Here is a 26,554-nt window from a genome sequence, read left to right on the forward strand (position 1 = left end):
CCCGGCTATCACTCTCTCTCTCTCTCTCTCCCTCTCTCTCTCTGTGGAGGGAGCTCATCTGTGATACACACTCTATTGTACATCTGGCACTTTTGACTCCTTGACATTGTGTGTGTGTGTGTGTGTGTGTGTGTCTGTGGACTAGTGTGTGAGTGAGGGTAGGGGGAGGATGGGTGTACGTCTGCAAACATATATGTGTGTGTTTAGCTGTGGTTTCAGAGGCTGAGCTGAGCTGAAAAAAGCCAAACTGCCATCTTGATGAGTAAGCGTATAGGATGTTCGCACCTCTTACAAGCTGAGACAAGTCAGAGACTCAACTTGTGTGTGTGTGTATGTGTAACTTCTATCGCCTTCCATCTCAAGGCAGCTCCTAAGTTATTTATTCATGCAGAAACAAACAACCCCGCAGCAATCACTGGACAGTTTTGTCTATGAGATACCGAATGCCAGAACCCCATGTGCATCCTTATGTTCTTACTGCCAATGTGAGTAAGTAAGTATTAAAAATAATTATGAAATGTAAAGCTTTATTATGAGAAAAGAAGTCATATAGATGATTGAATACTCTGTCTCTCTGTGTATCTTATTAAGGTAGCATCCCTATGTCAGTTTACTGAACCCTATAGACATTATAATGTAAGGCAGTATAATGTCGACAACAAGCAACAAATAATACTAAGAAAGCACCCAATCTCAAAAGATTAACACATTTTTGAATCCCCCGAATTCATATCCAGATCATCACTACAATCTTATCTTCGTGCATCTGCAAAGAATTTCATCCACATACTTGTTACACTTTAGATTTTTGTCTGTGTTTGTCACTTTGTTAGTCTGCCTGTGAGCATGCACCGTACCTGAAAACTAATGGACAGATTTGGATTAAATGTTGTAGATTAAGGATTAAGGTTTTGGCCCGAGGAAAAGAAATTACGAGATTAAAGTTGTAAACAAATTCAGGATTTTTATGAAAACAATTAGTTGTCTTCCAAGAGAGGGGATTGTACTGAGGCCTTGATGGAGATTCGTTAGTTAGTTAGTTAGTTAGTTAGTTAGTTAGTTCCTCGCCAAGAGTGGCCGCCACTTATTATCAAGTTATTTATTTATAGATTCATTTTGCATCGTAAATATGTGATATATCATCATAAATATTATTATTTCACTGTCTTTTTCCAAAAAGTTGGACTTATTTCCACTTGACTGGCTGCCTACTGACCGAACTAGACACTCAGTGGCTCCCGGTGTCATTTGAGTTTGAGATTATGGTTCAAGGAGTGAAATGATACGAGAACAAAATGCAAAAATAAAGCTTCTCAATTTAGAGGTAATACATTTTAAAACACAAACATTGACTCTCAGTGTCACTGAACTTGATATTTGATTGGGTGTAACCATATTCAGGTGTCTACTGTGTGTGTGTGTGTGTGTGATGGTGCCTCATGTCCATTCATCACTGGCACAGGCTGTGCAGCAGCTCACTTGACCAGACTGGCCTTTCTTTCACAGCTTTCATGAGCAGCAGAGCAGACTCTCTGCAGCAGCTCCTGCATTAGCATTTCATGCAGACTTCTGTGGCAGGCAGACTTCAGTCGGCGGGCCGAAGCACCGCGGATGAACACGTCAAAACTTTGGCGCTCTGGGAGTCAATAGCGCTCGTAGAAAGCCTCCAAAGAAGTACTTCCACCTCCTTGTTTCAGTCATGTGTGCGTTGAAGACTTGTTATTATGAGTTTGGTGTGAGTTGTTGCGTAAATAAAGACAAGCTGTGAAGAAGTGCAGGCGGGACTACTTTTCCTGGGCGGAGTGGCACTAAACACACAGTGCGGCACCCTACCGGTGCACTCAGTCCGCAGCTGAACTCTCTCAGACGGACTGACTGAGTGAGTGAGTGCGCTCGAGCTGAGGGGGGTTTAACTCCGGGATGTTTCTGCGTGGAGCTCAATAAACACCACGAAGCCGACTTTAGCACAAAAACGCTTGTTCGGACATTAGGGAAGAGCAGCCGTGTCCAAAACCGACGGACTTTTCCCCTCGACTCTCTTGCGAGGACTTCAAACCCCGAGAACTCAAGATGTCAATTTTGCCCTTCACTCCCCCCATCGTCAAGAGACTTTTGGGCTGGAAGAAAGGGGAGCAGAACGGCCAGGAGGAGAAGTGGTGCGAGAAAGCCGTGAAAAGTCTGGTGAAGAAGCTGAAGAAGACGGGGCAGCTGGACGAGCTGGAGAGAGCCATAACCACCCAGAATATCAACACCAAATGCATCACTATACCGAGGTAAGCTGAGGTTTTCCAGCGTCAACAGCTCGACGTTGACCGTGAAGGCAGCAGCAGCAGCAGCAGCATCTCTGCCAACACCAGAGCTGGACATTAAAAACACAAATAAAAAAAACCCATATCCTGTTGTTAGCTAACTAACTGTAGCAGTACGCGACACGTTCAGCATCCTTCCGTGACACTTCTCTCACTTTCAATACTCCAAACTCCCATTAGGTTTTATTGCACAGTAACATGGTGGCTGAGGTCGAAGCTTAACGAGCTAACGCTGCACCATCAAAGCAAAGCTGGACTGGTACATACTGTACATGCTGTCACTGAGCTGCCATGAGCTCTTATGTACAGTATGTCATACATTTAGACTCTTGTGTGTGTCAGAGTGGCGTTGAAGTGAAGCCAGAGTTCTGTGGAGAATGTGGAGATTTTAGATTGTGTGCATGCAACGCTAAAGCACAAATGGAGTCCAAGTTATATAACTTGACCTTAATCTGGGACGCTTTCTAGCTCTGTGCTCTCTATGCGTAGGCGAGTGTGAGCTGGAGCAGCATGGACCCTTTTCTTCTCATCTCAGTGCCAGTGTCCCTGTCTGTCTGTCTGTCTGGCTGTCTCTCTGTCTTTATGTCTGTCTGCAGGTGTGGAGAAGTTCTAGTGAAGCACTGATAGAATCCCTTATCAACAGGATGCAATAGGGCTGCACATTTATGAGCAAAATAGTGGAGCAATGTTCATATCGAAAGACAACGATGCAATTCCTCAATTAAGATGACATATCTGACTAAAGACATTGTGTTGCAATTCTGTGGCTCTACAGATGAGAAAGTACATTTTGACCACACACATAAATGTCAAATGCTCATGACTTTGTGGTAACGACGGATAAAGCTGCAGTTTTTGTCGTTGTTGATTCTGGAAATGGGCTCTGTCTTGATGTGGACTCCGGTGACTTGTTATCCAATCATAGAAAACACACTCTAGTTCCAGGTGTAAAGGGGGGCCTGTGTCTTGAGCAGTAGAATTCATTTTGGCCTCTTTGTATCTTCACTCCAACCTGTTTGCAGCCATCTCACTTCACTTCTCAGCTGCAGACTGCAATATGAGGTATAAAATCTGTAAATGGCGTGACAAAGATTGATGGGGTTGGCTCATTGTTATAGTTGAAGCTGTCACCTTCCTCCCCTGAGGAGAGGCTTTAACCGGTAAGAGGTTGAGGTTAATCAAACTCTCCAGTAAATGACCTGCATTGTTCAGTGTATTAGCACAGAAGCTGTTACCTACACCCTCTTACCACCTTTTGAAGTACATCAACATACTTTTCATCCACCCCAGGTACTAATGCTACGTTCCAGTAATAGCCACATTTTTCCGAGATGAGTCATATTTCCAACTCGAAAAGTCGGGGGAACTTCACCAAACCCCCTACATAGGATTACAAGATTGCTGCCACATGTACAAACACTGCTCCTTTGACTGTTAATTGCACTACTGTTTTATTTGTTTGACAGTAAATCAGTCGTACACATTGATAACCATGGCTATCAGTGGCTAGACCACTCCCAGTTCAGCGTTTTGATGTACATTGAATGCAGCATAAGATCTGTCAGCGAAGAACTAAATTACATGATACATGATAAACAGAACATAAATCAGCAATTAGGTTTTATGACTCAAGTCATTTTGTAAGTGTGAGATTAACGACCACGTGCTGATATCCTCTTCTGAATATGAGAACTAGTTAACTTATGCTTCAACACACAATAATTAAATGGGAATCAGTAATTTAAAATAACCATTACTCTTAAACAAGGGCAGATATCATCTTACTGTAATGCAGGAGAGTTTAACAGCCCCAAAAAAAGGCAGTGAAGCTGAAATAACACCTTTCTATAAATGTTTAAACAAAGTCTGAACAGTTATGAATCAGGATTTACTGGGTTGTCATATTAGTTTCAGCCAGGTGTAACTCACTGACTGTCATCAGAGTGTATGTTCACAGCTATTTTCTCACTCTCGCTTGTTTTTGTGAGTTATAGTAACAAAGGAAGGCCTCAAACTTTCTCTGCGTCCACAGATTCTCACTTGCATGTGTGGGCAATTTGGATTTAATAGCACACAGTGTGTCAGATGAAAAGTGAACCCCACGCAGGACACTCCCACATTCTTGATTGCCACAACTGTGCATATCACAGCTTGCACAAGCCCGGGCCAGTATTCAGAGTTAAGCCTACCCGGAAAGTTAAATAATGTTTGCCATGATCCAGGTTTCATATTTCCCCACCACTAATGCAGAGGGGAAGAGACAGCAGTGCATTAAGATGACCCCAGATCATAGTTGGCTGTCCGTGTGGGCCAACAGTGTCCCTGAAGAGCTGCTGTTTCTATTAATTCCCCTACGTTCTGGCTCACTGACAGCAGCTGACGGCATGTTCAGGCCTGTCTACTGGGAGGTCAGCTCTTATCTCTCTGACACATGAACTCCCCGATGAGGTTCATCACCGTCCCACTTGATAGTAGTGTGGTGTTATGCTGAATGCTGAAGGAAATGTTCACTGAGCTCAGATTAAGTCAGGACAGAGGTTAAGGCTGAAAGATTTGGTGAAAATATCTATGATTGTGTTTGTTTTTGAGAGACATTGTATGACATTATATTGTAATGAGACGTTGAGCTTCATTTCAACATGCACTCTATAATAGATCTAAAAAGTGATGGAGCATTACCAGGATCCTAAAACAGGGATGGTCACAGTATGATGAGGTGGAACACAAATATCAGTATGACAATCTGTTCACTAGGGCTGCAACTAATGATTATTGTAATCAGAAAATTTGAAATAATGTTGATCTAACAGCCTCAATGGGGTGATGATGTTCTCAAATCTCTTGTTATTCTTTCACAAACCAATGAAATCAGAAAATATTCTTATTTAAGATGCTAAAAAAAATCAGAAAAGTCATTAATTATTTGGAAAAATCATGAATTACATGGATTCATTCAGTAATCGATTAATCATTAAATAATCATTGCAACCCTAGTCCTGACTTATCAATGCTTAGCTGGTTGTACGGATGACCTAACCACTTTTTTTGTGTCTACAAATACCGATAGCAGTCCAAAACAGTCTTTCTTTATGAAATGACTCTTGTCCGTATGACTTTCCCCCTCTTTTGTCTGAAAATAACTCCACATAGCTCACATGATAGGTGCATTTTTTTTGACTGGTATCAAACAGATTCCAGTTCTTAATATCTTATCGGCTCATCCATACTTGTGGTGTCAATGTCAGGTAGGAAATAGAGGATTTACTCATCACAGCTGATTCAGATACTATATCATATCAGAGAGGGCCAAATGCCAGAAGCTGGTTTTTACAATCGCAAGGATAATGTTCTGCAGTTGTTTCAAACAAAGGGAATCATATTTGTAGGTTTAGTCTAAAGCCTCCCCTACTTTAGGTTTGACGTCTGTATCATGTCTACACTTGACGTGTCTTACCAATGCTCAGCTTCAGGGGGGTAAAAATGCTTGTGCACTTTGGGAAAGACATGGTAAAACAACACGGTGACTCTGGTCGACATTTATTTCTGGGTGTGGGTAGCGTGTTGGTGGTTGATGTGGCGCAGCTTGTGCAATGTTTGTGTATAAAACATATTCCAATGCAAGGAGATAAAGCCTGCATCCCACTAAAACGACATTAGTCACCGTCCCTCTGACTGACATTCCCTCTGGAAATTGAAAACAAACGGCTGTTACACTGTATCAGGCCTTGCCTATCGCTTGGGTAGGGCTACTGCTTTACTTGCCTCTTCAGTCACTGTGGTTTTCACAATGAGCTGTTTTTACTTTTCTAAGGGTTTCTATAAAGACTGAATGCTCAGGGCCGTGTCCAAGTTCAAGCCTTAGTCACTCAACAATGAGCAGTTGTGGCATTGTGGTATTGACCAACCTTCCCTCCCTTTTTTTCTCCTTTTAAAATCCAACCATCCTTTGAGCTGTAAATTTGGGTTAGGCACAAACATTGGTGTATACAGTGCGTCAGGCCATGAAAGTTTACCAGTTTCCGATGCTGTTTAGAGGGTGAATGTGAAGTGTGGTAGCCTGCAGTGCCCGAATGTGACAGGATGACGAACAAAAAACCTTGTTTGTGTTGCATTTATTGATAGAAGCAATTTCTTTTTTTGAAAATGGGTTAGTATATATATCTTGTGTGGTTTTACCGTAGCAAGGTTTTACTACTCTGGTGGCTTACAGGCTCCCCCAATAAACTCTACTTAAGCCTGCCCCACACTAGAAGACTTCCAAATCTGACTTGATTATTTAAAACGTGGGGGAGACCACAGGCACAATGAACTTTGTAACAGATTTCCAATGTTTTACTCCTGAGAAAGCACAGACTACAGGATCCAGTCAAGACGCAGAACCACACACTTGGGAGTTTAATCAAACAATTTCAGGGTTTAACAGAAATTTGCCTGATTTAACGTGACTTTAGGATATAACAGACATGGAGGCGGACTCTCTGCATTATCAGTTAATAGCTGTTGTGTGTGCAATGACGGAATCAACTTGGTTTGTACGGTTCTAAACAAAAGTATGAAACATCTATTTCCCGGTCAACTCCCGGGTTCTGCTCTTTCCCCAGTTACTGTTCAGTCGTAAATATCAAACATGTTTAATACTTACGGTTTGACATCAGGAAGAATCTGATTCGTCCGATAACATTGAAATCGCCTCTGGTAACACCTCATAATTTGGCCAGATTATCTGTTCAAATCGTCTTAAAATCTGAAGACACCCACGGGCCGGATCGGAACCAAAATCTGGCCAAATATCCTCTAGTGTGGAGCAGGCTTTGCTTCTATGTTCCTGCACCAAATTCCTCAAAAGACACCCTTTTAGCTCACAGGCTTGTGAGAGCTGCTGGTCTAATCTGAATGAACTTGGCTACTCTAACTGGTAGTTGAATTGCTGGTAGTGCTAAACACATAGGATGCAGATACCATTTTAAATATCGTCTTTGGTATGACGCAGCCGGGGATTGAACCACCCACTCCAGAGGTGACCACTCTAACCACTGGTTCCATCTGGGTGGTCTATTTAAACTGGGCAGACATAAAGTGTTAGTTAAGGAATCCCAACACTATAGCTTTGTTTTTCTTGCAGACATGCAAAAAACTTTATCTGAGAACCATCTACAATCATCTACAATGGTGCATTTCGATATTTAAACATTTTGTGGGGAATCTTGTGAATCGGGTAACTAATAACTTTCATTTTAATTTCCAAATGATTGCAACTTTTGCCTGGCAAATGTCTCTTTCTGTCTTCTCTAACCTAATTACCTGTGTGCAAACTCCCAGCCACACCTAAGTAGGCCACTGTCACTACTCTAGTACTGTGGGGATGTGTCATCATCTCCTGATGACTGTCATCATGTCCTGATGACCGCAGCTTCCCAGAGCCCCAAGTCATGACTTTACAAAATGTGTCATGATTAATCAAGAGTTCACTGTTAAAAATGACACCTGAAATCCTTTATTTATTTATTTTTTTCACAGTTAATAACTTAAATGAATACTCCTGCCAGTCAAGAGAGTCAATCATTTCGTTAATTGACATGTACAAACTAGGTATGGACTACTTAATGTTGCCTTGACTATGGACATGACATTAATGAAGCAGACTTGAATCATCTGAACATACCACATTAGTTACTACTACGTTCACAGCAGTGGAAGGTGATAACAGGTAAACTGCCTCCAATAACTCGTAGAAGTGTGTAGGTTGCATGCCAGATGCCAATTATTGCAAACATTGAGTTACAGTTCTGTCAGATTTGAACAGAGGCCAATATACAGAAGGACAAACCTATACATGCTGCAGGTTTTCTGTTGAACATAATCAGGGTTTAACAGTTAATGGAGCTTAGAGAGCAAGAATCTAATGGCAGTTTAGTGTGGGAAACTATGGTGATATACCATAAATTTACATAAATTAACCAACGTCAATGCTGTGTGTGTGTGAGATGTGCGTTTTCACAGAGCCTGGGGGTACTGAATTCCTCGCTGCTACCTACACTTACTTACTCTGGGTTTGGTGTAGTACAGGATAGTGCTCTCGTCTTGTCCACACACATCCCTCCTGGCAGCGAGTCGACTGTCTGATTCACACTGATGCATGTCAGGGCAGGAGGTGGGGAGGTAACAAGTCCCAGGCGCAGAGGAAAAATGACAAAACAGGGAATACTGTTATTATATTTATAAGAGTGAGAAAGATTATATCCATGAAAAACTTATTTTTCCTTTGTTGACAATCAAAGGACAATGCCAGGGATGCAGCGATTATCAATTATAAATTGATATCTAAATTATTCGCCAACTATTTTGATAATTGATTATCAGTTTGAGTGGATGGGGTTTTTTTAGCTTCTCAAATTTAAATTTTTTAATATCTTTGGGAACATTTTTTAGACCAAAGAAAATAGTTGGCAGATGATTTGATTTTGATCATATTTAACAGCCAGTGGATGCTTGAATACTCACATGGCAAAATGGCTCCACAGCGCCCCCCAGAAAATGTAAAATTTCACCTAAACACATGACATTTGAGCACACATCTACCTAAAAGTCTCTTGAACCAGTGACCTCAACCCAACGATAAGTTGTCCGAGGCAAGGCCACGCGGATGCGATGACCCGATATCGTCCTCTGCAGCGTCTTCTTCATGAAAGACAATTAGAGTAACTTCAGCACAGTTCTTCGACTGGTTCATCCAGTCCACATTTATTGCGATATGTCTCTGTGATTGAGAACAACCCAATTTAACTGAAAGAGCTTTGAACGTCAAAATGATGACACTGGTTGACACATAAAGGAAGAATAAAGAGAACTAAAGAGGAGCAGGGGATTCCCAGTGATGTGTGTGTGGTGCTGGAGGGCAAGGGAGAACCTGTCATCTTAGTGGAGGAATGTGTTTTACTGAGACAGACAGAAGTATGCTGAATTTAAATGGAGACGAGAAATTCGATTGAAGTTTGAGAAGATCAGAATGTCAAAGAGTGAGGGAAACCAGAAAGCAAGGGTTTAGATAAAGGAAGAAAAGAGGGCAGAATACTTGGTAAGAGGCAGCGCGGCGGATTCTCCAGGCTTATCAAAGGAAGACGATGGTTGGTGTGGTTTACATGAAAATAAAGTAACTCACTAAAAGCCGAGATGGACCAGATTTGTGTTCCAGTTGTCTGCATGTTTCTGGGTAAAAGACTGCATGGAACACAACCTGCGTTATACCACACCTGTACTTCACATACTGTACATAAGGACAAATCCAAAGATGGAGATTTCACTTAAATAAAAACTTGTCTATCATCATCGCTAGACAAATTATTAGCTGTCACAAATGTGCTCGTTAACTTTCTGTTGATGGATAAGTACATTGATTTTGGCTCTCTTCATTATTTAGAAATAGCCTAAAACTTGTTACTTTTTCTCTCACCATATTGAAAATAACTGAATATCAATTAGGGCTGCAATGATTATTCGATTTATTGATTAGTAATTGATTACTAAATTAGTTTTTTTTTTTCAATAATTAAAACAAGCTCTTTGGTTTTTCAGCTTCTTAAGAAGAATATTTCCTGGTTTCTTGGCTCCATAAAAGAAAAGAAATCAACATTTTTCAACATTTTCTGACATTTTAACAAGTGCAAATAAAATAATCGACAGATTTATCGATTATTATTATTAATCATACCGGAAATAATGTGCAGGAAATAAGCAAGGCGTCTCCTGTAGTTTGAATGCAAGCTTTCTATAGAATGCTCAGTTTTGTCTTTGGGTTTAGTGTCATTTAGCATTTAATTCATTCAAGTTACAGTGACATCGGTATATAACAGCTCTGTACTTTATTTCTTGAAATATGGGGGTGTTAAAGTGTCTGGTTTTACCTGGCTATTGTAATAGCAGTTGTCTGACTACAATTTAAAGTTTAAATAAAGTTAGTTAGTTAGTTAGTTAGTCATTTCTTCGTACCTGTATCTATAACAGTGGGCCACTGCCTAATCCGACTCTCCATGCTTCTGTCACTGCCTTCAGTAACGGCGGCACCACTAGATGGCGCAACACTAACCACTCACCAGATTCGTGTACCAGAGAGATTCTCGCTGATTTTCTTCTTGCTCCTTGGTTTCTGTAACTTTCATCTTAATTATGCTTTGGTGTGATCAAAGTTGGGTTTCTTTGTTTGTTAGTTTTAACACACACGCGCACACACACACCCACAGACACACACTGTCTGTCTGTCACTCACTTGAGCAGCTTTCACACCAGGTACCACACATGAGTCATCCGAGACAGCATTGTCCGCCACAGACGCAATACAAGACAGGTCACAGAGAGTTTATGAGTGTTGTCTGTCTGTGTGTGTGCGGCTGGCTGCTGTAATGACAGTAATGACTTAGCCCCTTCACCAGGGTTCAGGATTTCTGTCATTGTTTGATTTGCTGCGCAGAAATGGGATACTGCCCGTGTACCTGCGTTTCCAGTGTTTACCTTGTCGTAACCGTAGACGTATGACCTCAAAAACCTGAATGAGTCAGACCTCGGTGGCCTCTGCTGCGGCTGCTACTGACGCAGTCACTCTGTGACATCACGGTGCTGATATTACAGATTCTTGGATCATAGACGTACGAAGTATCATGTCGTTATATATGATACAGAATTTAGACTTGTGCAATAAGTCATTGCCAATTATAAACAATGTAACAGCTACTGTCACGCCATTGAGTGCAGCACTAATATTTAAATTTTATTTTGTGTGTGTGTGTGTGTGTGTGTGTGTGTGTGGTTAGTCAGCTCAGAGAAATGCTCTCCCTGCATGCCAGGCCTTTGAGGAGGGCGTGGGCTGCTGTTTGGTTTGCGGCATGCACCCGGGGCGAAGGGTGGTGGGGGTGGGCGGTTGTTAGAGAGACAGCACTGCCTTGACTTGGCCTCGGCCGCTTCACTATCTGCGGGGGAGTGCGTGTGCACGACGCAGAAAAACACACACACACACACACACTTTCACACGCACACAGACACATTCACCAGACAACAAACCTGCCTTTGTGCTCCACTGGCCGCTGCTGCTGCTGCTGCGGGTGCTGCTGCTGCTGCTGGGTGCTGGACCACAGCTGGATATGTGGGGGAAACTTGACGTGAGGAGGAAGAAGTTTAAAAGAAAAGAAGGAGATTAGGTTTAAGAATTGAGCTCAAGTGACAGACTTTAAAATTCAGGACTACTGACCTGAACTAAATGTGTTGAAGCATACTTTATTTAACTTTAAGGTCCAGTTTGTTTATTGGCAGAAATTGAATTGTGTATGTAAGTGTATGATAAGGGTTTTATGGCCTTAGATTGAGCTTTTTATTTGGAGTTTAGGCAAGGGTGTTGCTTTATGTATATTTTGAAGTGGCAATTTGTTATTCAAATGTAGAAGAGCAACATGTTTTTTGGGAATGTGAAGGCAAGGGTTGAATGGTGGCGTGATTCTTGTGCACAAGTTTACAAAATGGACCAGTACTACCTCACAAGGGCTCACAGCATCAGTGCATCTGGTTCCCAGGTTGGAAAAATATCTGAATTATCACACTAATTCAGATATTTACTGTCAGAATCTGCTGTCCCAGAAGTTAGAATGCATGTTGTAACTCGAGAAGGTCGAATGCTCATCCCCAGTCTACGGCCAGTGCTGCTCTGCAGATGAACAAAGAGTTTCCTTCAGGTTACGTGAATTGCGTCATGCACACGAAACATCAGCAGTGTATGTAGGTTAGGTATGAATTTATTTTTAGCTGTAAGTTATACAGCATATGCAGCTGCAGCCCCAAGGGTTCGGGAATGTCACAGAGCAGTGATAAAACATGTGGTGAAAAGTCTGACAACCCCCACAGCCATTCATCACAGCAGAATAACCTTAACCAATAACCCTTATAGTTCCTATTAGTGTTAGTTTTTGTCTGGTTAAAAAAAACACCGTTCAAGAGTAAAACAAACAGAGACACGTGGAGTATGGACTGTCTCTGGACTGTGAACGTCTCCACAGTCCCTACCATTGGAAATAAATATCAGCTCAACTGTGGGGAAAAATTCATTGATGACTCGCATCTGGAATAATTTCACTCATTCATCATTTTGATTCTGAAAAAGACGAGGCAGGCTGCTCAACTCATTGACTATTAGCAGTAAAACTAATGGTTGCCAGTCCTCTATCATCTCGCAGTCCTTTGAGCCCAGACTCTGTTATTTGTCGTCTCGCCTTGCCAGTCGTCTGTCTCCTGGTTTCTTATTCCACATTAGTCCCTCCTTCACTGGTCCCAGCACACTCCAGCCCTATGATATCACCTGTGGGTGATATTACTTACTTTTCTCTCACACTCTATTCTTGGTTTGCTTCTCTCACACACACAAGCCCCCTCCCCACTCCCCACCCCCTTTTTGTATGAAAAAGAGAAGTGTGATGGCTTTTCCAGAGAGTGGGAGTGTGTATGTGTGTGTATGTGCGGAAATGTATCCACAAGCTGTAAAAAGTTTTTAAAGAAGTGAAATCTTCTCGACCATGATAAATATGTGTGATATTTGTAGCATTTATAAATCAAACTGTCCAATTAAGAAAGAAGAAAGACTTTCTTAATGATGTCTTTCTACAAATATGATTATTTTTATTATGGATAAGTTTTATAATTGTTTTGTCAATCATTTGTTTGATCTAAATCACAAAAAAAGCAATGAATTACCTAGTCCTGTCTCTTGTACTATTATAAACCACTGCATGGTGTCTTAAGCATACTATAGATTGGCCTTTATTTATTATAATCATCATAAAGTATCTGTAAATCCCACACCCCCACAAAATATAGTTGTATTCTGGCCTCAAACACAGTGTTTACACAATGTTACGTTTATATTCTACATAAACAACCGAAGCTAAAACCCTCACCAGCGAGAAAACTGATACATTAACTTTGTCTTCTGACTGTGACTGAAAGCAGATGCTGCCTTGACTTTTTAAAACTTAAATAAACATCCTCCCTCCAAATGAAATGACACACACTGTCCCTGTCTCTCATTTTCAATTGTTGTTATATAGTTAATTCTGCAGTTGCGGATTCCCTGAAGTGATGGCACAATAATGGAAGCACAAAAGAGCAGCTACACACAGGGTTAAAGTGTGCTCATTAACGTGATGTTGGTGTCTTCAGTGGTTACGTTGAGTAGAAGCAGGTACAGATTCCTGAGGAGAACATGAGTCCACCAACACAGTTGCGTTCTAACACCGCATCGCCAAATACCTCTTGAAATGCCCAGAAATTCACGAGTTGGTGAAGTGGCCACGTGTCGGCTTTCTGAACCAAATTAAATGAATTCCCTTCTTGTGAATAAGTGAGTGATTTGTCACCTTAACATGTTGTTGCTGGAAGACAGCATCCCTCTGCTGAAGGTCTTTGGATCACAGCGCTGCTGCTGCTGCTGCTGCTGCTGCTCGTGGCTCTACAGACTGGCCACAGACTTTATGAAAGGCACAGAAGCCAGTTCAGCTCTAAAAAAAACACCCACATCCCACCGTCCACCCTCACCCCACTCTCAGTAGTGGGATGGAAGGATGGTGGGACAGACGGAGGAGAGGAAAAGGGGAGGGGTATTTTCAGTCACAGACACTGTGAGCTGCCCTGAGCTGTTGAGACAGTCTGCCAGACCCATTGTCCGGCTACAGCCTCCTTTCTTTATCCATCACCACCTTTGTCCTCCCCACTCTCTCTGCGCTCTTGTGGGGGGGGGGGGGATTGTGAGTGGAAGAGGTCCCCATGTTTATGTATATATGCAGACACTTTTTGATTTTTAAATTACACAAGAATTATGTTTAATGACTTGATACATGAACGATTCCTACAGGCATCACCTCTTTCGGCATTTTTCAAATTCGTCTTTTGAGCTTAGACTTGTATTTGAGTTCAAAGCTTGGCAGAGAGTTGTAAAAGATTCTTGTCAAAAGGTTGCAGCCCACAAGGAGAGAGAGAGAGAGAGTAGTGTGTTTGTGTTTGTGTGTTCCCAGACCATAGCCAGTCTGAACACACACACACACACACACAGTGTATATGTTTGTGTCTGTGAGCGTAACTGGGCATGCCTCGGTGTGTTTGTTTTGCCCCCTCCTCCTCAGCTCAGTTAAGCTCAATCTGCTCTGTCTCAGTCTCTTCTATGAGTCACACACACACTTCGAAAACTACTACTACTACTACTCTTTCCTTCTCGTCACAGTCACTCACCTCAGCACTCCTTTCCATTTTCTGACTACATTCTTTACACAGTTATTGTATCTTAGAGACACACCCACTGTGTGTGTGTGTGCGTGTGTGCGTGCACTCGCACAGATTGCACTCTGTGTGTGCGTGAGCCATTCACACAAACAGACACAACACTGGTTTTGGGTTCAAAGGTCAGGTTCAGCCTCGGCTGCATGGCACACAGTGAGGTTGACACAATATCCCCCCGTGGCAAAGAAAAATCAATACCAATTTGTCCCTTTCATTCTTGAACATCAATTTCTGCAAGCGATTGGTCTCGTGTCCTCCATCAAAAGTCAACGCAGATGGTCTAAAGAGGCATGGTCATAATAAGCACATCATGTTACATGTACACAGACAGCTGTCAGGCAAAATGTAGCTATTTTATTTTAATAATTACCTCCCCAGACAAGTTTTAACCCCTTAAGTCTAAATAGTATTATTTTGTCATATATTAAAGTCACTTAAGGCTGAAATAGACAAGAAAACCATGCGGCACAGTATGCGATAACATTGTTGAGGCTATGTTGATATGACTCGCAATAAATAAGCAAATACTTAAGTGTACAGTATTATTCTGTATCTGTTTTGGGTTTAACATCGGCCCAGACAGTAAGGAGCCGGACATCTTAATACCCTCCTTTAAATCCTTGACTACCTAGATTGTTGAAATAAATACATGAAAATCTAAAAAAAACTAGCTACATATCTTAATAAATCTAAACACAGTCATTTAAATCCAACTTTAATATCTTAATGTCTTTTATCACCAATTCTTCTCCTGTTGCTCTGCGCACCAAGTAGTATATTGAATGTTTTGCTGTAATAGTGGGAGATATAAAGTTTTACAGTTCAAGCAGTCTTTTCTTCAATGATTTGTGAAGTGACACTGATCTGATTGCAGGTTTATACTAGTCCAGTGCAGATTTACGGCACAAAGTAAATGTGATATTCTTTTACAAAATTATGAAGAGAACCATATCCATCCAGTATCTATGACATAATCGTTAAACGTCAAAATACATAAATTCTGTACGCCGCTCCATCACTGGTGTGGAAGTAGTCAGTGTTGTGATTAGTCTGTAAATAAAGTCAGCCTGTGTTCAGGGAGAGGCTGAAGGTTGAAAGCTACTGGCCTGAGTTTTTGGATTCTTGGACGACTTCAGATCCCGCCCATGTCCTTCATGTCTTCAGTCAGGAACGCACACACACACACACACTCACACATGTGCGTCTTTCTGTTGCATAGCTGCAGCTGACTCTGAGCGTTAAATCATTTAAAAGTGTTTTGCAGTGTGAGAGTGCTTGGCTGTTTGTGACTGACTCTCCCTCTAAACAACAGGCTAAGGCTTGGTGCTGCTGCAGGAGTGGTTTTTACTGTCAGGCTGATGTTATTTCTTCAAAGTCTCGTAAATCTCGTCAATAAAATGAGTCTGTGTGATTGAAAACAGTATGGCGCAATGTACAATACAGTGATTGCTTTTGTTTCCTTAATTTCTTATTAGTGGATAAACAGCAGTCATAGAAGAAGTCTTAGTGACGCACGATAGTGGACTTTTTTGTCGATATACCGACATATTGGGAGGGCATAGGCCGATAATCTATACTCATATATACGTACATTTTTCTCTGTGCTGAACAACAACGGTTGTTTAAACTCATGTCGCAAGCAGATGTATGTACACATTTTCTTCCTTGTGTAAAATAAATAAACATTCAGTCTACTGTTTTAGTCATTAGTCATATCAGGCTTTTGAAGCCAATAGCAGCCAATGATCGTCAGCATACACACATTTTAAAACCCACAGATCATTCCAAACATGCACAATTTTTGCGTTTTAAATAAGTATGGATCAGTATCACGTTGTTTGTGTCCGACATGGACAGCCTTTGAGTATCTACTGTCTTACACTCTTATATTTTGTTTTTGTCCTATTTTATTTTAAAATAAGTCCACATGACTGCATTCCACCTGAGCTACCGCTTCAGTGATATTTAGTGTTTTTGGACCGCATCGGATTTTATGCTTTTCTTTTTCCAATATCCAGCCCTATACTTTTGGCCAGTGTCGTATCAAGACATTACTGAATGTTGGATCAGCTCAGCCCTAATTTAAAAACTGATGTGGACGGATACATACATCAATACATGAGACAGAAAGAGATGAGAAGGAATATGACAGACTGAATAGTGAAGGAGTTTTCTAATTCCAGAAGATGGTGTTAATTATGCAACATTGTCGATCCAAGCTTCCGTTAACCCCCAGAAGAATCAATGTCTACTTAACTTTTATTCATTAGCGACACAATCCCTGTGACTTACAGCCCAAAAACACACTTTCAGATATTTTAACAAAAGGTTTCTCTCTTTTTTTAAAAAAGAAATTTAGTGTATGTAACGCTGTGTATCACCGTGATGTTTTTCATTGTCACTGCAAAATGAGGTCACATTCAATGTTTCAAGTGGACTGTACTGTAGGGCCACAGCAGTTGGGCTATTGCTTTCATTAGTGTGAGTCATACCATGCCATATTATTACTGTAACTCTGTTCCCTGAAAACACTGACTGGAAGGGGCTTCACAAAGACAAGGACATAAAGTAGGACACCAAGACAGCCAGTAATGTCATTGCAGTTTGTGCGTGTCTGTCTCAGCCCACACAGAGTTCAGCCCCACCAAACACCCACTCAGCAGCAGCAGGGGCGACCCAACAGTCCTGTTTGACCAGTTAACAGTCTGAAGAATCATTTCTTTTACATATTTTGCTCTAAAGTCAAGTAAAAAGAACACCTCGCACTTCAACCACAACAACATGACACTCTCTTTAACTCTTATAATTCACAGTTTTTGTGGATACTGTGAGAGAAATGTTGTCTCATCTCACGCAGTTCATTCTTTTATAAAGAAGGATATGTTTCTGTCTCGTATGGTTGGTTTTGTGAGCGTGTGATCAATTTTCCTCTGTGCAAATGCATTTCTCATATGTTTCCCACGTGGCATCGTGACCGGTGGAATATTTCCTATGATTCACTTTTTCAGCTGCCTTTCTGTGATGTTGTTGCTGTATTTTAAAGCTCCCCTGGCAGTTTTTTTTTTGCGTTTGATTTATTTTGCTTATTAACCCAAATTGCTGTCACTTGTGTGAAAAACTGAAATGGCACAAAATTGTGCAATGGATTAAAGGGAAACGGCGTCGATAAATTGTGACTTAATTTGTGTCAAACACAGGAAAACTGCAATAGAAAAGAGGAACAGTGATCACAGGGAATTATTCATAAACACTGACCAAAATGGATGTATCAAATTGCAAAACCTCTTGGTACGAGGCACCATAAAATAGTTCAAAAACCTTTTTTGACAGTGTTGGATGATTCTGTATTTAATTGCAGAATAGTATTTTAATCTTCTCTGTGTTGGTGTCCAGATTGTATTGAGTTGAGATTTTGTGATGATATTGCTCCCTCTTCTGTGGCAGCAGCGACACCATGCATGGTACTGCTATGGCACAGTGTGGCTGCTAAGATAGAGACAACACTGTCACCTACCAAGGCAGTTTGTTCAATGAGATGCCACTTGTGCTTTCATTGTTATATTCATGAAGAAAACTTAATGTTTTGGTGTTTTGTGGTGGCAGAGACACATCATTAGCTCATGAAAGCTAATTTGCAGCCCTGGTAAATTCTACTGTTGTGCTTCCTCCTTGCCTTCATGTTAAACAAAATCACTTCCAGTGTGCAGTGCATCAATGTTGAGAGCTGTGTGGGGATCAGCAACGTGTGAACTCAGTTATGGACATCATTTTATATTAAAAACAAACACACCGCAGCTTGGCCACACGGTGGTGTAGTGGTTAGCACTCTCGCCTTGCAGCGAGAAGACCCGGGTTCGAGCCCCGGTTGGAACAAGTCCAAAAACATGCAATGTGGGGATAGATAAATTGGACACTCCAAATTGACCATAGGAGTGAGTGTGAGAGTGAATGGTTGTTTGTCTCTATCTGTGTGTGGCCCTGCGATGGACTGGCGAACTGTCCAGGGTGTACCCCGCCTATCGCCCGATGTAGCTGAGATTGGCACAGCACCCCCCGCGACCCTCTGGTGGAGCATAAAGCGGTAGATGATGACTGACTGACTGACACTGCAGCTTTAAATACTCACATTTCAGGATAAAATGGGATAAAACAAGGACGGGACATACTTGACTAATGACTCAAGGGGTTGTCTCCAACTCTGAAATGCTCTGCTCATATTGACATGGCTTTGATTGTGTATGTTGTGCAACTCTGGTTTTTTGTGTGTAGGTAGTTGTTAAAACTGCAATAGCAATACCTTCCACTGGAGGTGGAAATCTGGTCAAACTCTGCTATCACTGGCCAGATTTCTGTCTGTAAACAAAGTATTTTTATCTCATATCACTTGATGACATTATGGTGAAAGGTTATTGTTTAACTTTTGATCTGCAGCTTTAACTTTAAATTATGTAATTCTCTGACCAGTAGTAGACCAGAAACTGCCTTTTTTTTTTACAGATCTATATAAAAGTTTGTTAATTTTTTTACACAGCAGCACTTCCCCAACATTATGACTGAGGGTTTGTTTCCTCATTAGACTTTTGGGTGAAGGTTTGTGACTCATTTAAAACATGTTTTTTTTTAATCATTATTATTATTCCGGTCTTCTTCTTCTTCTTTTGACTGTTTGCGCTTTAAGCTCCTGTATGCTCGTGTGCACATTAACTATGCTTTTGTGCACATTAAGCTCTTCCCGACATACACACACCCTGGCCCCATTTAAAACACTGACAGTGAATAAAAGCTTGAGCCATGAAAAATTAAAACAACATAATGGTTGACCCAGCTTGACACTGGTGGGGCTTTCAGTGGTTGGACAGTGCACAACAGCCTCAGTTTAAGGACAGATGCTGGTCCTTCTGAAGTGCTCGAGCTTAAGCCTTTGACCCTTACTCTGTATTTGTGTGAGAGTGAGTGAGTGAGTTAGTGGGTGAAAGACAGAGAGAGAGAGATGGGACATGTGGCCTCGCCTCTTACATAAGAAGGTGATAATATTTCTTTATTTCATGGGACAGTGTGTTGAGAGATTATTTTGTCATTCTGCAATATCAAAGTTATGCTGCCAGCAGTATTGTATACCAGATGAAGGCAGATGTCATACATTGTGAACTTCCTGTTGTGTTATTATTAGACATCACCTCATAACCAGCCCCCAAAAAAAGTCAGAGCACAGACTTATAACAGCAGTATTATTATATATAGTAATATAATATGGTATTATTATTATTAATATTATCATTATTCATTATCTTATTATATTATCATATTATTATTAAGTTTATTGAGTAAGGACAGTGCATAATAACCAACAGATCAGAGTAAATATGACAGAATTCGCACAATTGCTTAATTCAGGGCTGTGACTAACAAATATTTTTCACAATCGATTCATCTGTTGATAATTTTCTCAATGACTCGAGTACTTGTTTGGTCTGTAAAATGTCAGAAAAGTTTTAAAAAAGTTGTTTATGTTAACCAACCCAAAATGATTCAGTTTAAATGATTAATGTGTTATATGGAGCAAAGAAACCAGAGAATATTCACATTTAAGAAGCTAAAAAAATCATAAAACTTGTACGACGGTTAATTCAGTAATCGATTAAACGAAATAATCATTGCAGCCTAGCTAAATTACATCCATAGTCCTTTAACAGTACTTAACAAGTGGATCTACCTACAATATACAGTTAAAATGTACAATAAGACCCCTGCAGAAGACCCTGGGAGCGTGAATCCAATGAGAGACTATACGCCACACTGAGAGTGTGATGATGGTGGTTGTGTGCGTGTGGTGAACTCTTATATGACAAACATTCTTATTGCTTAAAGTACCAGTGAGTAAGAATTAGAGACATGTAATGATGAGATTCTAGACTGTAACAGAGAGAGGACTCCTCCACTCACCTCTCCACATTTCCTTACTGTGACTCGGAGATTCAGTTTTGACACATTCATCAGTTACGTATATATCCTGAGCACGAGACAATTGTTTTTCTTTTTAATCATCAGTGATTGACAAACCTCTGCGTCCTGCTCTTGTGTCTGCAGGTCTCTCGATGGCCGCCTGCAGGTTTCCCACAGGAAAGGTCTTCCCCATGTCATCTACTGCCGCCTGTGGCGCTGGCCCGACCTGCAGTCGCACCACGAGCTGCGGGCGGTGGAGCTGTGCGAGTACGCCTTCCACACGAAGAAGGATGAAGTGTGTGTCAACCCGTACCATTACCAGAGAGTAGAGACACCAGGTATGAAGCATGGGGCTTGTTTAAACTCCCTCCTCTGCAGACACTGGCATGTTTGCATAGTTTTATTTCACTAACTTTCACTTTGCTACCATAGTAGTGTTTTTGTTTTCTAACATATATATATATTCTATAATATTAAGTATTTTTCATCTGTTTGTCAGTGAATGGCATAAACCAATAATTACCAGCAGGTTTAGCTGAAATTTCTTTGGGCATTTCTTCATTTCGCAGTTAAGAAAATACTACATTTTAGTGGTGATCTGCATATGAACACGTGAGTGGGTTAGTCGGAGATTTGCTCTTGACATTTATGCACCCAACTTAATTGCTCTGTTGGTAAATAGTGTTTTATCCAGACGTGTAACCAGGACGTCTTGTTTATGTTTGTTTTTGTGTGTGTGTGTGACTGTTTTTCTGTCCATCATACAGTCCTCCCACCTGTGCTGGTGCCCAGAAACACAGAAATTCCCAGCGAGTTCCCGCCACTCGATGACTACAGCCATTCAATCCCCGAAAACACTAACTTCCCTGCTGGAATTGAGCCCCAGAGCAACTACATACCAGGTACCAGCACCGAGTGCATGTAGGAAGTGTCCTAATCCACCTAATCCTTGTGTGAGTTCAACACTGGAGGAAGAAAAGGCTGCCACAGCAGCTCTGAGTTTTTCAAAAGGTCCCTTCTGTATCCTGAAAAGGTGCTTTATAAATCCAGGGTTTCTATTACGTTATATTGGTTTGTTTGGTTTATTAGTCATAGGTTTGGTTTTTCGTGGAACTTGCAAGAAAGCAATCAAAGTGCCATTTCCCGTCTCGATTAAACATCCGTTGCTCTTGGACCTAGAGAAAGTTGCTTTTAAAAAAGGCAGATTTATCAGGGAGTGAGAGAACACTGACATGTGTAGAGAGGAAACGGTTTCGCTTCATGCACAGGCACATGCATTTGTTATTTAAATCATGTGTGTGCTGGAGAATAATATGAAAATTTTATTGGCCTGAAACTAGCATAGACACTTCCACGATTTGGCATCTCTTATAAACAGGTGTACGTTAGTGCTTTAAGTGTCAGTGATCTTTTAAACTTTGACTTGTATGTAAATATTTTATATTAAATAATCTTCGAAACACGTTGAGTCTGTTAATATTAAATATAGATGAGACACTGAATCAGAAATCATAGAGGATTCAATGCATATGTAGATGCATATATGCTACAATACTCAGGGAAGATACTTTTTATTATGGTAGAATACAATTTTAATGCAATACAGTTCTTTGCTTTGTGTAGATGTTCAATTTTATGTCACAAATTACAAACAAATAAGCCAAAATCGTACCTTAAATAGATATTTCATTAAAGACCAGGATGTGACATTATGGAACTACCAACCTGTCACTGTGTTTACTTAGGCACAGTGAGACGTAAAACATTTTTGACATTGTAAATATAAAGGGAAGTCTGGCTGACATACCCGCGACCAGGTGTTTCACTTCACTGGCAGCCGTGGAGGAAATGTGGAAACAGAAAAACACCGAGCATTGCAATGTAGTAACTTAACAAAGTAACAAATTAGAGTCAAAGAAAATACAAATGGAAAGGAATTGTTGTCTTCACCTCAGTCAGCAAGATTTTGAGAATATCAAAATTAAGCAGCACTTTCAGACAAAGTCACAAATAGAAACTTCGAGGTAACATATAAACATAAATAAATAGAAACACAATAATAAAAGAAGAATAAAAACACTAAAACATGACCATAATAACAACTACAGGCAGGTAAAAATCAGAAAATGCTGATAAAAGAACACTTGTAAAGATGTGTGTGTGTTTGTATCTTTTATAACCAATTACTTCATTGTTCCGCCCTTCCAGATTCACACATTGACACATTTTTGCAGTAGTGAGTTATTGTGCAGCATTGCTTCAACATGTTCCTCTGTGTATGTGTGTGTGTGTGTGTGTGTGTATGACTCAGAAACGCCACCACCTGGCTACCTCAGTGAGGATGGAGAGACCAGCGATCACCAGATGACCCACAGCATGGACACCAGCTCCCCAAACCTGTCACCGAACCCTGTTTCACCCACACACAGCAACTTAGGTAAGGGTTGTGCGTGTGTGTGTGTGTGTGCGCGCGCTTCCTCAGGGTTTGTGTTATTCTCTGTGTGTCTGTGTCTGTGCTCACATACTGACAAATGATTCAATGGTGTGTATATTCCCAGTCGGGATTCTGTTTGTTTAACTCCATTATTGTTAGAGGAAACCAGGTGTTGAAAGAAGCCTTTGTCTTTTCCTGCTCCACGTGAGCTGCTAAACAGGCCATGACACCATCCAGCCAACACTAACATCAGTGACAATATCCTACATTTATTAGCTCCAGGAGGGCTTGGCTGGACGGCTCCTGGGGAAATAACAAAATCACACCCGTTTCATTTTCCAGATCTGTCGTGAACTTCAAAGTCAAGGACAAAAATGTCAGAGCGTAGACTGTCGAGGGGGGAAACGAGCAAAATGACCAGAACCAGTTAAAGTTACTGAAAACTATCGTGGATAAGCCTGTAATTTGACCATCTTGGCTCCAGTGTCCCATCACTGAGGGCTGAGTTTCCACATTTTGTCTGGTAAAAGATTTCGGGGAAACGGCGTATGGCTTTGACATCTTGTGACGCAAGTCCAGCCTAATGTTTTCTTTTTCTCTTCTTTCTCTACATCCTCCTCAGCCCCCTTTTTATGCCTCTTTCTTTTTTGCTCTTCATTGCTTTTCTCCACCGTTTATTCTATCAGACTGGCACCTGCTCCAGTTTTTCATTTGTCTCCGCCCTCCTGTACAATTTCAAGCACATTTCAGCCTGTGTCTCGTAACTAGTACCACTACTTTTTATTGTATAGTAACTACTACGTTTTTTCTTTTTTCATAACAAATGTATGTTTTTCTCAATATTTCAACATTCTTATCGCCCTTTTCCAACATACCAACTTTTTTTCTCTGCATGCTGATCTTCTTCTGTCCGTTCTGGTAGACTTATCCATTCTCTGTGGATTCTCCTGATGTTTGCTCCATTGTTTCGCTGGAAGAATAGTTTGTTTTGAAGTTGTTTCTTACCTGAATGGAGGGTCTAAGGACAGAAAGTGTACATATTGTAAAGCCCACTGAGGCAAATGTGATTTGTGAAAGTGGGCATTTAAAATATAAGTAATTTGATTTTCTATTAGCCCAATTTCTGCAAAAAGACCCAGGTTCAAACTAGGGCCTCTCTGCATGGAGTTTGGTGTTCTTCTCGTGTGAGTGAGGGTTTTCTCCGGGTTCTCCGGATTCCTCCCACAGTCCAAAAACATGCATAGGTTAATTGGACACTCTAATTTGACCCCGTACCCTGCCTATCGCCCCGTGTCAGCTGGGACTGGCTCCAATGGCCCCACAGCCCTCATGTGTAGGATAAAGCTGTAGAGTTTAAATGAATGATTCTCTATTCTCCTGTTTCTACTCTGTTTCTTCTTATGACCAAATCAAACTGTCTCTCTCTCTCTCTCTCTGTGTGTGTCAGACCTTCAGCCCGTGACGTACTGTGAGCCGGCCTTCTGGTGCTCTATTTCATACTACGAGCTGAACCAGCGAGTAGGAGAGACCTTCCACGCCTCGCAGCCGTCGCTGACAGTGGACGGATTCACAGACCCCTCCAACTCTGAGCGCTTCTGCCTCGGCCTCTTGTCCAACGTCAACCGCAACGCGTCTGTGGAGTTAACGCGCAGACATATCGGTAGCACTCTACTCGGCACTCTACATCCGTGGTCACGTCACCTCACCCTCTCCCTCGCCCTCACTGCATGTTTGTTGTTCTGTCTGTTTCCCTCAAGGCCGCGGCGTGCGGCTCTATTACATCGGAGGAGAAGTGTTTGCCGAGTGTCTCAGTGACAGCGCCATCTTTGTCCAGAGCCCCAACTGTAACCAGCGCTACGGCTGGCACCCTGCCACTGTCTGCAAGATTCCTCCAGGTGTGTGTGGAAACAGAGACACAACACAAGATAGGGCCAGAGACACATGTACATTAAAGTTACCATTTAAAGCCTTAAAGTTACCATTTCAAAATCATTTTAATGTGTTACTAACTTGTAATAAGGAATATGGAGCCTCTTTCAAGTTAGGAAAACTGTGCCAGTGTACACAGGAAGCTGATTCTCTGCTATAGCGAGAAATGATGGCGGTAATAATGAAAAATAAGAACAAGGACTTCTGTTATGAGACCAATGTTGAAGTGACACTGAAAACGAGTTTTTGAATGTCTCCATTTCTGCACATCCAGGTTTAAAATATTGTTCCACATTTTCACACAAAAAAACAGAGCCAGCAGCATATTCTACCTCTCCGTTTTTTGGCAGACTCTAAAATCTGGGATAGTATAGATGACAGATGTATCTGCAGCAGAATGTATGCTTGTTTAAAAAAAGCCTCAGACTGCCAAAAACAGGGAAAAGTAATCCTGAACTGAGGTTACAAACAGTTATAAAGATCCAGAAATCATTAAACATCTGCTTTTATCGTTTTAAAAGTCACCTAGTGTTGATTTAAACTTGGTTTGCAGTTTGTTTTATTTCCCCCTTTTTATGTGTTCAGAAGAATTAAATTTGTATTACTAGTGAATAGTAAACGTCTTCAGTTTGTCACTTTCAAGGCTTTAAAAAAATGATTCATAGAACATAAAGGAAAGTGTGTCGGTCGTCTCATGCACATGAACTTCATTTTCTTTCCCTCCAGGATGTAATCTGAAGATTTTTAACAACCAGGAGTTTGCTGCCTTGCTCGCCCAGTCAGTCAACCAGGGCTTTGAGGCCGTGTACCAGCTCACCAGGATGTGCACCATCCGCATGAGCTTTGTCAAAGGCTGGGGAGCCGAGTACAGGTAAGCAGCCACTTTGGATTAACGGCGTAAACCTTGACCTCAACGGAAAATTAAAAAAAACCTCACAACCAGCTTTTATTTTCAGCGACACAGTGTAAAGACCGAGTCCTTAGCAAACCCATATGTAAACACAGACAATAGAAACAAACAGACTGTGAATCACATCCCGCAATCCAGTCGCCCCCGCTCCCAGGCATCTGCTCACACTCACACTGGTGAATCCGGTGTGTGTGTGTGTGTGTGTGTGACGTTGCCGAGGCCTCATCAGTCGAAACAGGCCACAGCTGGCACGCCAGACTATTTTTAAACAAACACACATGTGCTGTGTCAAAAATGAGATGTCAGACTTTCCCTCTTCCATCTCCACCCTGTTTTCCACTTAGTGTGACTCACTGATAGTAAGATAGGAGGAGACGGAGCGGAGGAGACCACACGATTGGACGAAAGCACGAGAGGTTTCCACAGGGGAGAAACCTTTGTGCTGTGAGCGACTGTTCAGCAGTCCACTCTCAGAGCAAACACTGACATGTGGATTCACTTAAAAGCAGGATTCAGGTTACTGGAACAGCCAAGCCCTCCTTCTTCTCCTTCTCCTTCTCCTCTCTCACACTCTCTCTCCACACCCACTCCTCAGTCTCTCTGTCTTTTCCCATGCTGGACGTTGGATGGTTTCTTTTCTCTTTTGTCGCGTTTGCCAATAACATTTAATTCATAAAAACACACAAATCTAAAAATGAATGAATACTTAAACTGTTGCATCTT

At 41.4% G+C, this 26,554-nt stretch overlaps 1 protein-coding gene across 1 annotated transcript in view; it reads left to right on the forward strand.

The window, feature by feature from the left end:
• The first annotated feature begins 1,857 nt into the window (after positions 1-1,857).
• Positions 1,858-26,554, forward strand: part of LOC131459807 (mothers against decapentaplegic homolog 3) — a 28,796-nt gene continuing 4,099 nt past the window's right edge. Inside the window, exons 1-7 of the mRNA XM_058629915.1 lie at positions 1,858-2,273; positions 20,703-20,896; positions 21,326-21,460; positions 22,870-22,995; positions 24,440-24,652; positions 24,750-24,887; positions 25,648-25,792. Coding sequence (XP_058485898.1) covers positions 2,071-2,273; positions 20,703-20,896; positions 21,326-21,460; positions 22,870-22,995; positions 24,440-24,652; positions 24,750-24,887; positions 25,648-25,792 — 1,154 coding nt within the window. The 5' untranslated portion in view covers positions 1,858-2,070. The remainder of the gene's footprint in view (positions 2,274-20,702; positions 20,897-21,325; positions 21,461-22,869; positions 22,996-24,439; positions 24,653-24,749; positions 24,888-25,647; positions 25,793-26,554) is intronic.

The sequence above is a fragment of the Solea solea genome, chromosome 5 (assembly GCF_958295425.1).
Source record: "Solea solea chromosome 5, fSolSol10.1, whole genome shotgun sequence".
Classification (NCBI taxonomy): Eukaryota; Metazoa; Chordata; class Actinopteri; order Pleuronectiformes; family Soleidae; genus Solea; species Solea solea.